This window comes from Lynx rufus, unplaced genomic scaffold (assembly GCF_022079265.1).
Source record: "Lynx rufus isolate CCGP_SWC_20201006 ecotype Redwood Valley unplaced genomic scaffold, mLynRuf1.p SCAF_6, whole genome shotgun sequence".
In the NCBI taxonomy this organism is placed as follows: Eukaryota; Metazoa; Chordata; class Mammalia; order Carnivora; family Felidae; genus Lynx; species Lynx rufus.
The window spans coordinates 106,734,805-106,748,249 of record NW_025814878.1 but is presented as its reverse complement, the minus strand read 5'-3'; the positions used below and the strand labels follow the sequence as shown (position 1 = coordinate 106,748,249).

Genomic DNA, 13,445 nt, shown 5'->3' with positions numbered 1-13,445 from the left:
TGTCTGTTCGCATCTTCTGCCCGTTTTTTTTTTCTTAAATTTTTAATGTTTTTATCTATTTTTGAGAGACAGAGAGTGAGCAGGGGAAGGACAGAAAGAGAGAGAGGGAAACACAGAATCCAAACCAGGCTCCAGGCTCTGAGCTATCAGCACAGAGCCCGATGCGGGTCTTGAAACCATGAACTGTGAGATCATGACCTGAGCCAAAGTCAGACGCTTAACCAACTGAGCCACCCAGGCACCCCTGCCCATTTTTTCACTGGATTATTTATGGGTTTTTTGGTGTTGAGTCATGTAAGTTCTTTGTATATTTTGGATACTAACCTTTTATCAGATATGTCATTTGCAAATAATGACATTCAGTAGATGGCCTTTTAGTTTTGTTGGTTGTTTCCTTTGTTGTGAAGAAGCTTTTTATTGTGATATAGTCTCAATAGTTTATTTTTTGCTTTTATTTCCCCTCCTTCAGCTGATGTCAGAGAAATTATTGCCCGTGTTTTCTTCTAGGGTTTTTATGGTTTCAGGTCTCACATTTATGTCTTTAATCAATTTTGAATTTATTTTTGTGTATGGTATAAGAGAGTGGTCCAGTTTCATTCTTTTGCATGGAGCTGTCCAGTTTTCCCAGTACCATTTGTTGAAGAGACTGTCTTTTTCCCATTGCATATTCTTGCCACTTGCCTCTTGCATAATCTTGTCAAAGATTAATTTACCATATAATTATGGGTTTATTTCTGGGCTTTCTATTTTGTTCCATTGACCTATGTATCTACTTTTGTGCCAGTACCATACTGTTTTGATTACTACAGCTTTGTAATATAGAAGTCAGGAATTGTGATGTGTCCAGTTTTGTTTTGTTTTGTTTTTTCAAGATTGCTTTGGCTGTTCAGGGTCTTTTGTGTCTCTGTACAAATTTTAGGATTGTTTGTTCTAGTTCTATGAAAAAGGCTGTTGGTGTTTAGATAGGGGTTACATTAAATCTGTAGCTTGCTTTGAGTAATATGGACACTTTAACAATATTTGTTCTCCCAAACCACAAGTATGGAATATCTTTCCATTTCTTTATGCCATCTTCAAATTCTTTCATCAATGTTTTATAGTTTTTAGAGTATAGGTTTTTCACCCCTGGTTACATTTATTCCTAGGTATCATTATTTTTGGTGCAATTGTAAACGGGATTATTTTCTTAATTTCTCCTTCTACTGCTTCATTATTAGTGTATAGGAAGACAATGGATTTCTGTGCATTGATTTTGTATCCTGGGACCTTACTAGATTCATTTATCAGTTCTAACAGTTTTTTGTTGTTGGACTCTCTAGGGTCTTTTTATAGAGCGTATCACGTCATCTACATATAGTGAAAGTTTTACTTCTTTCTTACCATCTTGGATTCCTTTTATTTCTTTTTGTTGTCTGATGGCTAGGACTTCCAGTACTATGTCAAATAAAAACAGTGAGAGTAGACATCCTTCTCTTGTTCCTGACCTTAGGGAGAAAGCTCTCAGTTTTCCCCCGTTGAGTATATTGTTAGCTCTGGGGTGTTTATGTAAGGCCTTATTACGTTGAGGTATGTTTCTACTCACCTACGTTTTGGCCTTCATGGGTATGTTCTAAGGATCCAGAGATCAAATGTTCCCCTGACAATGCACCCAATCGACAAATGAGATTCTCTATAAGTCCTATGCTTTGGATCTTATCTCATCCCATACCTTCCCAGGATACAACCTTTTGGTTGACTTGGTTTCTCTATCCCAAATAAGGAATTCTTACCATGGTGTCTTGTCTTCTCCTCATTCCATGGTTTTCAACCCCCCTCTCTGGAAGTATGGGAAAGGGCCACAGATGAAAAGAGAAATTCATGCACCTGATTCTAGAGGAGAGGAAGGCCCAGGGGCAGGAAGAACAGGATGCTTCTGTAGTGGGAGCTCCTTCCAGGTCAGGCCTAGATGTTATGGCCCAGGGCAAGAACAAGGGCAGAATTAGCAGCAGTGCCCTCTGTATACACCGCACAACCCCCACAAGACAGCGACACTGAAGAGCATTGGACTCTGTCTTTATTTAAGGCAAATCTGGAGCCGCTGGTAGAATGGGCATGTTTGCAATCGAATCTTCTCTTCTGAGGAGACGAACTCACACACCCAAGGTTATTAGTGAATTAACCGAGCTGGGAAGGTGGGACCTGAGCCTTAGAGAAAACCTGTGTCACAGATTCAACTCCTGTCACTGTCCCTCCTTCCCTTCCTCCTCACACCCTTCCTCAGGCAAAATTGAGGTCAGAGGTTACTCTCATGGGTTCGCAGCCTTAGGGTCCAAATGACCTCTGTGTCACAGCCAACAGGACCGTGAAGACCAGGCTCTTGCTCAGAACTCCACACAACACGATAATGATGATGCTGGTCACAGAGACCCTGGGGGAAAGAAGAGACAATGAAGCTGCTACCACTGATGCACGCCTCACACTTGAGTGTTTACAAAAGTCCTTCACGCCCCTTCTCTTAGCTGCTTAGGTCCTCCCAGCACCTGTCCCCATACTGACCAGCCCTGTGCCTTTAGTGTGTCCCATTGCCTAAAACTGCTGACTAAAAATGTATCTAGTAAAGAGCATAGGCCCACGTGCAGAAGAGGCTTGGGGTGGGATGGGGGGAGGGGAGGGGAGGGCTGCCAGCTTGGGCTCCTCTTCCTCACTGAGATGCAGCAGAGAGCCAAGTTCCAGAAAGGAAACCTGGTTTCTAGTCTCAGCAGCAGAGCCTAGTTCCTTGGAGGACCTCACTGCTCTGGCCTCTGTTTCCCCATCTGTAAACAGAAGCCAGTACTCACCAAAATCCCACCATGATTTTTTACAGATTTTAGCATAATGATTCTAAAAGGCCTGGGAGGGGCACCTGAGTGCCTCAGTCTATTAAGCGACTTCAGCTCAGGTCATGATCTCATGGTTTGTGAGTTCGAGCCCCGCATCAGGCTCTGTGCTGACATCTCAGAGCCTGGAGCCTGATTCGAATCCTGTGTCTCCCTCTCTGTCTCTCTCTCTCTGCCCCTCTCCCACTCGCGCTTGCTCTCTCTCTCTCAAAAAATAAAAATAAACATTAAAATAAATACATAAATAAAAGTCCTGGAAAAGCATTAGTGGATACCATAAGAAGGAGTTGCCCATGAGTGAGGAAACTTGACCTGTCTAGACAGACAGTGATATGGAAACGGATTACAGCACAGCTAATCTGCATGATAAGGCACAGGGTCAAAAGAAGTAGGCGGCAGTGAAACAAACAGAAGCCCAGCTGTGGACCTAATGTGACGAACAAATTTAACATCTAAGGAAATTAGCAGCCCAGGAGGAAGTCAAGGATTGTTTAGGAACTAATCTTGGGACATCTGGATCGCAATATGAAGAAAAAGTCATCTTTTATACAATTTATAACATACAGCAAAATACATCCCTCCCCCACCCCCGCAAGAGGGACTAAAGATTTAAATAAAATGGGAAAAAAAAGCATCGAGGAAATAGCATTGAGCACATCAAGGAATAAAACAAAGCAATCGTTTAAACATCAACACATCTGCCCACGCAAAACTTAAAATCGAATGCGCGAACTCGCTGGCAAAGGGAGAAATGAGAGAATGGCCGTGGAAAGAGGCAGAGGCCCCTTTACGCTGCCAGGGGACTGGGAGCCTTCCTCCTTCACCTGGAGCTACACCTCCCAGCGGATGGTCAGGTTCAGTCCCTGGTGGCTCCTCTGGGGCTCTGTGGCTGGCGGTTACAATAGCGCCCTCCTTGGTGGGATGCAGCCCGCTGCTCAGCTGGGCTAACTGGGTGTTCAAGTCTCCTCTACCCTCCTAGCCCTATCACACTCTCATGCCCGGAGCGCCTGGAGGGCATCCACTCTTGAAGGCCAGCGCCCACCGCACCCCTTTCTGAGGCTGCACACAGACTGCCCAACCACTGTCCCCACCCCAGTGCCTGGGAATTCGTGTGCCCCTGGGCCGTGCCTGAGGGAAGACTGGGAATTCAGGAGTATAAATACTTCAGCTCCCGCAGCCCCTGATGTACGCAAGGCCCATGGGTTCCACCAGAAACCCCCTGCGGGACTGAGTCCCAGAGTTCCCCACTGTGGGACAGGGCGTGGTAATGACACCCTTGCTAGGCTTCCTTCTTTTTGCCTTTTTTGTGCTTCCTATATTTGTACAAGACCTTTCTTTTTGTCTGCTTCTGGGGAACGCACCCTAAGGCAGGGGGACAGTGTCTTCCCCTGAGATGCTCCCCCATCCGGCCCCAGATTGGAAGCTCACTTCTCCCATCACCTGGGCAAACAGTCTCCTGTACTAAATCATCTCTTCTTTCAAACAGTTCAAGGGCTCCTGCTTCCCTGGCTGGATTCTGACTGATAGAATGGTTCACATTAGTTAAGAAAGTTAATAGAAGAGACACAGCTTCTGGTAACAAAGTGGGCAAAAAGTATGCACTCTCAATTTCCATGCTGGAAAATCAAACTAATTTAAAAAGAAAACTGTTGGGTGGCTCAGTCAAGCATCCAACTCTTGATCTGGGCTCAGGTCACGATCTCAAGGTTTGTGAGTTCCAGCCCCTCATCGGGCTCTGTGCTGACAGCATGGAGCCTGCTTGGGATTCTCTTTCTCCCTCTCTCTCTACCCTGCCCCTGCTAGTGCTTTCTTTCTCTGTCTCTCTCTGTCAAAAATAAATAAACTTAAAAAAAAAGAAAAGAAAAATATCCATTCTCACTAGATCGTGTATTTAGTCCACAAAGGTTTAATAAGCACCTACTGTGTACCAGGCACTTAGGCTGGTACCAGCAAAACAACCATTAGGGGTGTGGGGAGGAAGGCAGTGCCTGTACCCTCCTGGAGCTCCTCGTGCATGGTAGGAGAGAGCTGAAAGCAGGTGTCAGTTCACATCCGATTTAGCAGGCATATTTTCCACATACTAAATCCTTATAGGCAAAGGATCCCCACAGTGATAACTGCTTCACTTATACAGTGTGGATCGCAACACAAAGTGCTTCCAATCTTTGGAGGACCATTTGGCAATATGGATACAGAGTGATATAAACGTTCACATTCTCTGAAGGGAATTTCTTTTGAATAAATCATTTAAAAGAAGAAAAAGGATGTCTGCAAAAATGTTCATCTCAGAGTTATCAATACTATCAAAAATGATGAGGTACCTGGGTGGCTCAGTCGGTTAAGCGTCTGGCTTTGGCTCAGGTCATGATCTCACGGTCTGTGAGTTTGAGCCCCGCATTGGGCTCTGTGCTGACAGCTCAGAGCCTGGAGCCTGCTTCGGACTCTGTCTCTGTCTCTTTCTCTCTGCCCCTCACCTGCTCACACTGTGTCTCTCTCTCTTAAAAATAAACATTAAAAAAAAAAAAGATGGGGTGCCTGGGTGGTTTAGTCGGTTGAGCATGCGACTTCAGCTCAGGTCATGATCTCACAGTTTGTGAGTTCAAGTCCCATGCCTGGTTCTGTGCTGACAGCTCAGAGCCTGGAGCCTGCTTCAGATTCTGTGTCTCTCTCCCTCTCTGCTCCTCCCTCGCTCACGCTCTGTCTCTTTCTATCTCTCAAAAATAAATAAATAAATAAATAAATAAATGTTAAAAAAAATAAAAACAATCTCAGTGTCTATAGACAGACAAGTGAAGACATAAGCTCTGGCTTTTCCACTGATAGAAAAAGATGCATTTGTTGAGATGACAATCACAAAGTCTAGCAACATCAAAGAACAGTTTTAGCATGGAAAAATAATGGCAAGTTTGTAATTAGAATTACTGCCATGTTAAATATGTATGAACATGAAGAGAGACTAGAAAGAGAATGTGGAGTTAGGACGTGTTAGATCAGCGGGAATATTTCTCTGTTAATTCAATACTTAATGATAAACACATTCAAATATAAATCTGCATTGAATAATGAACTGTAAAGAGGGGCATGCATACAAAGCTAATGGTTCTTAGCTTTGCCTGCATATTAAGAAATCTCCTGAAGTTCTCATAAAAATACTGAGACCAGCCCCATCTCCAGAAATACTGATCTATTGGCCTACAGGAGGGCACATGCATCGGTATTAAACACAAATCAAAACAAAAGTAAACACTCCAGGTAATCCTAACACACAGCAGCCACTGAGAGCAGTTGGGCTAGGTTCTGGCTTCCAGCTCCACATTTTCTAGCCTCCCTACTTCTGATTAGACAAGGAAACAAGCCAGAGAGGGTTTGTGACTCACCCAAAGTCACACAGCCAATCAATCTGGCTGGCACTGGAATCCAGGGGCCCTCGCTCTGAGTGCTTTCTCCACTACACCATTAGGCCCATGGAGTTGGCTGAGACCCATGGGAATTGAGCAAAGATACCCTTTTCCTCTTCTTACTCCTCTAGTGTGCAAGGAAACAGGTGAACTGGGGAGAGTGGCAGCCGCTCCAACAGCCTCCTGCCCACTCTAGCACCACTTGCTTCCTCCCCGAGGAAGTTTCACCAGACTTAGGGGACTCAGGTCTGTGCCTGCCCTCCCCTGTCCCCCATCCATCACTCTCCACATCTTCTCAAGCACATGGACTCGGAATCAAACCAGGGGCCCAGAGACCTGAAAACATAGCTGGTGACATCTGTCACATTTGTGATGTTGACTCCAAAGCCAGGAGAGGAGAGGTCAGCAGTTGATTTGGGCGGGAGTTTGGTCACAGTCCTGGGTCTGTCAACGAGTGTGCCCTGGGGTCTGGTGGTGGTAGGAGGAAAGGTGGAAATCTGCAGTTTCCGGGTATGATTCTCATCCGAGGCAGTGGTGTTTAAAGGATCTGCAAGAAAGCACATTGGATAAACAGATGGATAAATTGATGAATGAATTGTCAGGAAGTGGGTGGGTGGAAGGAAGGAAAGAAGGAACGAAGGAAGGATGGGAGGAAGGAAGGAAGGACATAAGGAAGGAGGGAGAGATGGCAGGGTAAATGAAACTGAGGAGGGAAATGAACATGGCCATTCATGAAGCAAGTTTTGCTTTTGCTAAGATTAAAGAATTAGTGTGAGGTCAGCGTGGGTCAGAGACAGGAAAAAGGAAAGAAGGAAGGAAGAAAGAGAAAAATAGAAAGAGGGAGAGGAGAGGAGGGAGGGAGGAGGGTATGGAGGGAGAGAGAGGGAACGAAGGGAACTGTCAAGCTACTCCTGTCGTTGCAATTGCACTTGCCTGCCTTCACCAGTCCATCTGCCTCCACCTTCTTCAAGAATAATTCCCCAATTACTTGACCTTATACCATTCTCTGCCTTGCAATCACCAGAACCTGTAGCGTATTGCTTTTCAAATTATCTTTTATTAATAGATTGCATATGAACTTTGCATTCCTTAGGCTTAGGATTCCCCAGGTGTTAGGAACTAGAACCTTCCTCCCTTTCCTCTCCTTCCTTAATTTCTCCAGTTAACATCTACCGAGGCCCTACTGTGTGCCAGGCGCTACATTAGTTGCTAGGGATACAGAGCTGAGAAAGGCACAGGCCATTTTCTCAGGGTGCTCAGAGATGAGCATGGGAGGCAGATAAGTAAACTGGCCACTACTATCCAGTGAGACCGCATCACCTATGAGAGGGGACCCAAGGTGAGCTCTGGAGCTTTGCTACCCAAAATGGGAGCCATAGGCCAGCCTTAGTGGCAGCATCACCAGTGAGCAGATCAGAAATGCTCAATCTAGGTCCTGCCCTAGACCTATGGTGTCAGAGACTGCTCTTTTGAAATAAGATCCCCAGGTGGTTTGTGCACACAGTAAAGTTTGAGAAGCACTGCTTTGGAAGCACACAGGAAGGCCATCAGATGCACCCTTGGGAAGGAAATAGCAGATCACAGAGGCTTTCCAAAGAAATGACTTCCACGTGGGGACCTACGGAATGAGACTAAGTTATCCAAGTCTACCACTCATCTTTCACTGTACCCCACTTCCTACAATAGCACCCCAAATTAAGCTCTGCTACCCCAAGAGGAATCTCATACATAGAAGGCCCTTCTTACTATTGGACCAAATGCCTTTCAGAGACCTCAGATGAGAGACAAGGAACTTCTGGGAGAAGCCAAGATGCTAGAAATCCTAAGCCACGCCCCTGTTGGTGCTACCACGACCACCCATACCCCCACCTGCCCTGGCTTTCCCCATCCTCTTACCCCCCTCCAGGTCACTTACCCTTGATCACCACCACGTGGAAAAGGGGGGACAGGACATCCGGCTCTTTGGAAAAGTAGTAGATCACACACCGATACAATCCTGAATCCTCCACTTGAAGATTGGTCATTTGGACGTGCAGGATGGCCTCACTGGGGATGTCTTCTAGGAAGTACCTGCCCTCCCGGACTTGACTAGGATTGCCTGAAGTACTCGTTGTTAAGGCCAGCGTCACAGGCTTCCTTCCATCTATCAGCTTCTGCCAAGCTTTCTGGCTGTAGGAGTACTTCTCGGTGGAGAAGGGACAATTTACATTCAGGGTCTCCCCCTCTTTTATAAATTTTTCTTCTTTTGATTCATTTTCAGCTTGGAGTTCTGTAAGCAGGGAAGCAGAGTTAGACCCTGTGAGGAATCCTCTTTTTCGGGTTCAACTACTCATTTTTCAGATAAGATCCTCAAGGCCTACAGAGAACATGCAACCTTCCCTGTGAGCCACATTAGACTCCAGATCTTTTTACTGTGAGTAATTTTTCTTTTACTCCAAGAGCTAGACTGCATGGTGTTGTGCAAACTTTCATAAATGATTGGTTTTGAGAGGAAAAAAATGCCTGATTGGAGACGGAACATGAGACATGTGCCAAAACCATGCACGACAGGGGTATGACAGAAGGGAAGATCATAGAGAAGGACATACAAGGTGATGAGTGGACGTGAAGGCATGATACTAGCCGAGAGTGATTCCTCCAAACAGCTAGGGGAACTGCATCTAAGTAGGGGACAGAGATCAATTCTGGTCTGGTCTAAGGAAGCTTTGCCAACAGGAGGGCCAAGTTGAGTGGAAATAGGAAGATCCAGATCTATGTTTTTGGCTGGACACAACAGGGTTCTGTAACTTTACTGGGGGTCTACGGTTTATCCACTCAAGCCTGGGTTCCTTTCTTCTTTAGAACACCAAGTAATGGGCTGGACAGTAATGTTGGGTCACGCTGTGGGTCAGGCTACCACTACCTACAACTACTACTGCTTTTATTAACACTACCGCATGCACACACACTCAAATCCTCAGGCAATAGCTCTGAGAATGCCCATTGAAAAATGCCAACAGCTGCCCCTTTGATGGAGCGCCTGGGCTATCATCACAGCCCACCTGTATGTTCATCCCAGCGTGGGCCAAGAGTTCCAGCGGGCCCTCCGCCTTACCTTAAGAAGACTCAACTCAGAGACTCCTGGGGATTTTGAAAATGAAACCAGGCCAATTCTTCTGGGACCAGACTGCAGTTCCTAAGGAAACCTCAAAAGCAAGCTCCCTGGAAAGTCCCATGAACTCTGATCAGAAATGTCCCTCCAAGAGACAGGCAAGGGGGCTGGTTAACTCATTCATCAATGCGTGGCTGAGAGCCTGCTGTGTGCCAGGCACTGTGCTGAGCTCTGAGGAAGATACACACCTCCTCTGTCCACCCTCTGTAACATTAATGTAAGAGGTTATAGATAAATTATTTGCCAACTGCCTGGACAAGGTGGATGCTATGCTCTGAATGTGTGTGTCCCCCACCTCCCCAAATTCATATGTTGAAATCCAAGCCCCCAAGGTGACAGTGTTAGGAGATGATTAGGTCATGATTAATGCCATGAACGGGATTAGTGCCCTTATCAAAGAGGCTCCAGAGAGCTCCCTCGTCCCCTCCACCCTGTGAGGACATAGTGAGAAGTCCAAAGTCTACCACCCGGAAGAAGGCCGTCACCAAAACCCAACCAGACAGGCAGCATGATCTTGAACTTCCAGCCTTCAGACTGTGAGAAATAAGTACCTGTTGCTTATAAGCCACCCAGTCTGTGGTATTTTGTTAGAGTAGCTCAAACAGACGAAGAGAGTGGGAGTTACAGGAGTCTGAGATTATGCACAAATTTGCCTGTCCTTTGTGAGAGGAAACAGTAAGGAATCAGTGCTGGAGTGCTATGTGTGCACCATGTATACCACTGTGAGAAAGGAATACCTGATGTTAATAACAAAGAACAAATAACAAAGAACAAATACCTTTTATTGCTAAGTGTTTAAAAGTACTATCTTGTTTCATCTCCCTGGCTTCATCACTGAAGCTTCAAAACGGATAAGGTTGATACCTGTCATTATTCCTATTTCGTAGATAAGAAAATTGAGGCACAGAAAGGTGATTTCATAACCCAGAGGTTATTAAGTGATTCACCCAAAGTTCCACAGTAGAAAGTGGTAGAGTCAGGATTCAAGCCTGAATAGTCTGACCCTAGACTTAGGTCCAAACCTCGGAGCTAGGTTGGCCAAGGAAGCTGTCTGGTTGGGATGAGAGCAGTCTCATCCAACACCTGAATAGGTACCTAGCAATATTGGAGCTAGATGGAGTTTTTAGGTTACCCCCAACCCACCCCCATAGGACACAATGACATATACAGGGCTGGTTTTCTCCCACACAAATACACAAGCGTCAACCCTCCATCTCCTCCCAGTTCTCCTTTGGAGAAACATGAATATGACACAAGGGAATGAGAACCAAGCTCTTGTCTGCCCATCTAGGTTATCACCCCAGCTCCAAGCAGATGCAGCATGCCGTGTGTGTGCAGGCTCTGCATGGTGAGTGTCTGTGATCTTGCTCAAAGTAGTTGGTTCCTGAAAAACACCCTTTCCTTATAATCTTTCCAAGGCAAAGCCTTCTTTTCCTTGCTGTTGACATTTTCCCTCTCTCTGGTTTTATCCCAATTTATTCATAAGGATTGGGGTGGAGGGCAACTAAAGCCCCAAATGCTTTCATCTTTAGTGAAAGCATGAGCTGTACCACAAGAGAAGTGAGGGTGTGGTAATGGGGCAAACCCACCAAGCTAGGGCAACAATACCCTCCAACACCAGTAGACAGCAGCCACCTGTGGTTACAGCTCCCATGAAAATGGGCACCAGGCCCATTCTCTTCACTTCTGTTCTGCTATGCCTCAGCAATAGCAGATTTCCCAGCCCATAGGTGGGCCCTGGGAAATATTTGTTTAATTAATTATGTCTTTTAGGGTTAATAGATGGTCAACATCAGGGGCGTCTGGGTGGCTCAGTCAGTTAAGCGACCGACTCTTGGTTTCAGTTTGGGTCATGATCTCACGATTCATGGGCTTGAGCCCCATGAGCTCTGCCAGTGCAGAGCCTGCTTGGGACTCTCTCTCTCCCTCTGTCTCTGCCCCTCCCCTGCTCATGGTCTCTCTCTCTCTCTCTCTTTTAAAATAAATAAAACTTAAAAAAAATAGATGGTCAACATCAAAAGCATCATGAGGGACTATAAAAAACAAAAGCTTCAAACTCAAACATTATTTCGGATCATGTCAAATTTAGGTTTGCTCTATCATTTTCCCATCCAGGGTTTTGCATATCTCTGACAACATCAAAACACACAGATAGTCCGTTTCCCTAATTCACCCCTTTTATTTCTGTTCTCAGGCCCTCTATATTCTCCCGATTCTGTTAAGTTTGGGCAGAGAAACCCAGTCTGGCATGTCTACCGGTTGACTCTATCCTGGGTGGCCACTTCCCCTGGAGCTTCCAAAGAAAAGGGAAGCTTTTTCTGTGGTGGGATCCCCAAGGTTCTGGGCAGAAGCCTTACCGGGTTCTTCACCTTACCTGAGATGAAGACCATCCACAGCAGCCCCCAGAGCCCAGCCTTCTTCATCCTTCATGTGTACCAACCCCAACAGCCACGGTGGTGCCTGGGACATTCTGACCTAGAGGCTCCAGAAAGTTGCACAACAGGATATGAAGCCATTACTGGGAGGTACTGAGGTTGATGCTCTGTTTCCGTCACTGGTTGCCTTGGTTCCAAACGTCAAGGACAACACAGGAATCCAGAGACAGGGCTCAAGTCTCAGGCTTCTCTGAATCCCAGCTTCCTGTTCTCAGGGGATATTGACAATTGCCTTTTCAGCCAATCTTACAAAATTTTAGTGAGAATAATACTTGATGTAAGCAAAAGTAAGGTGTCACTATCATCAGGGAACTAGAGGGCCACCTTGCTCTCTCGAGGCCGGGTCTCCATCCCATCCAGTTCAATGTAGATAAGTGCACCACGTACATGGAGGGATGGGTTTGGGATAATAATGCCTCACTTTTAGGGCTATTATGAGGATGAAATGGGGGTCCCTATGAAAAGTGCCCAATACTGTACCTAATGCACATGTTTTTCTATATCCTGTCCTTACTCACCACCCCCCCCCGATTCCCTTGGCTTTTTCTGACTGGAGGCTCACCCCCTCTCCTCCTGGTTGTCCCACACCCTGCACTTGCCCTCAGCCCCCTGTCACAGACGTGGCCTTGGAGCTCATGTAAGTGTAGGAAACCCCAGAAATGATTGGAGAGGACATGGCCGCTATTAAACAAGAATAGACTTAGTTGGTTTTTTTTTTTTTTTTAACGGAAACAGGATATAGGACAGGACAGTGATGGAAGAAGGAAAAATTCAACAGTTGTCATACTAGAAACAATAAAAGGCAAATTTCATGTTGTGGAAAATCCAATCAATAACAGAAAAGAGTCACTTCAGAAATATACCCAAATGTGAAATGAATATAGACATTTTGAAGAGCTCAGAAATACGTTACAGGGAGAGTCCTAGAAATCCAATAAATTGTCTACAAATAAGAGATGCTCCTGAATTATAATATGGAACAGTGAGTCATAAATGAGGATGTATATAAATACTTTCAGCACAGTATAGCAACTACACTCAAGAATGCCATATTGCATATTCAGAAGTTGCTAAGAAAAGAGATCTGAAAATTCTCATCACACACAAAAGATTCTGTAACTGTGTATGGTGACATATGTTAACTAGACTTACCATGCTGATCATTTTGCAATAATACAAATATTGAATTATTATATTGTATGCTTGAAACTAATATAATGTTATATGTCAATGATACCTCAATTAAAAAAAAACACTTGCTAGATCTGAAAAGAAATCTGGAATTGGAGATTGAAAGTCCAACAAAGGCAAGGAAAAAATTCATGAAGGGAGACCAAGGAAGCTTTCAGGTGAAAACTTTTAATTTCAATAAAAAGGTTTTTTGCAACATGGAACTTTGGGAACTCTGAAATACAGTAGGGAACTTCCTCAGAAAGTTAAAAATAGAACTACCCTAAGACTCCGCAATTGCATATCTACTAGGTACTTACCGAAATAATACCTTTGGGTATCGTACCCAAAGGATACAAAAATACAAATTCGAGGGGGCACATGCACACCAATATTTAGCAGCACTATCGACAATAGCCAAACTATAGAAAGAGCC

At 45.1% G+C, this 13,445-nt stretch overlaps 2 protein-coding genes across 3 annotated transcripts in view; both read right to left on the bottom strand.

Moving 5' to 3' along the window:
- TREML2 (triggering receptor expressed on myeloid cells like 2) overlaps nt 1-1,960 on the bottom strand; it is a 37,346-nt gene extending 35,386 nt beyond the window's left edge. For both annotated transcript variants that reach the window (XM_047103236.1, XM_047103237.1), the window contains exon 1: nt 1,864-1,960. The gene's annotated coding sequence lies outside the window, so the exon portion shown is untranslated. The remainder of the gene's footprint in view (nt 1-1,863) is intronic.
- A 76-nt stretch (nt 1,961-2,036) lies between these two features.
- Nucleotides 2,037-11,884, bottom strand: TREM1 (triggering receptor expressed on myeloid cells 1). The gene is made up of 4 exons (XM_047103242.1): nt 11,779-11,884; nt 8,169-8,522; nt 6,590-6,800; nt 2,037-2,407 (listed from the first exon to the last, which is right to left on the bottom strand). Exons 1-4 carry the CDS (start codon nt 11,825-11,827, stop codon nt 2,302-2,304), a joined length of 720 nt encoding a protein of 239 aa, XP_046959198.1. The 5' UTR covers nt 11,828-11,884; the 3' UTR covers nt 2,037-2,301.
- Nucleotides 11,885-13,445: the final 1,561 nt, after the last annotated feature.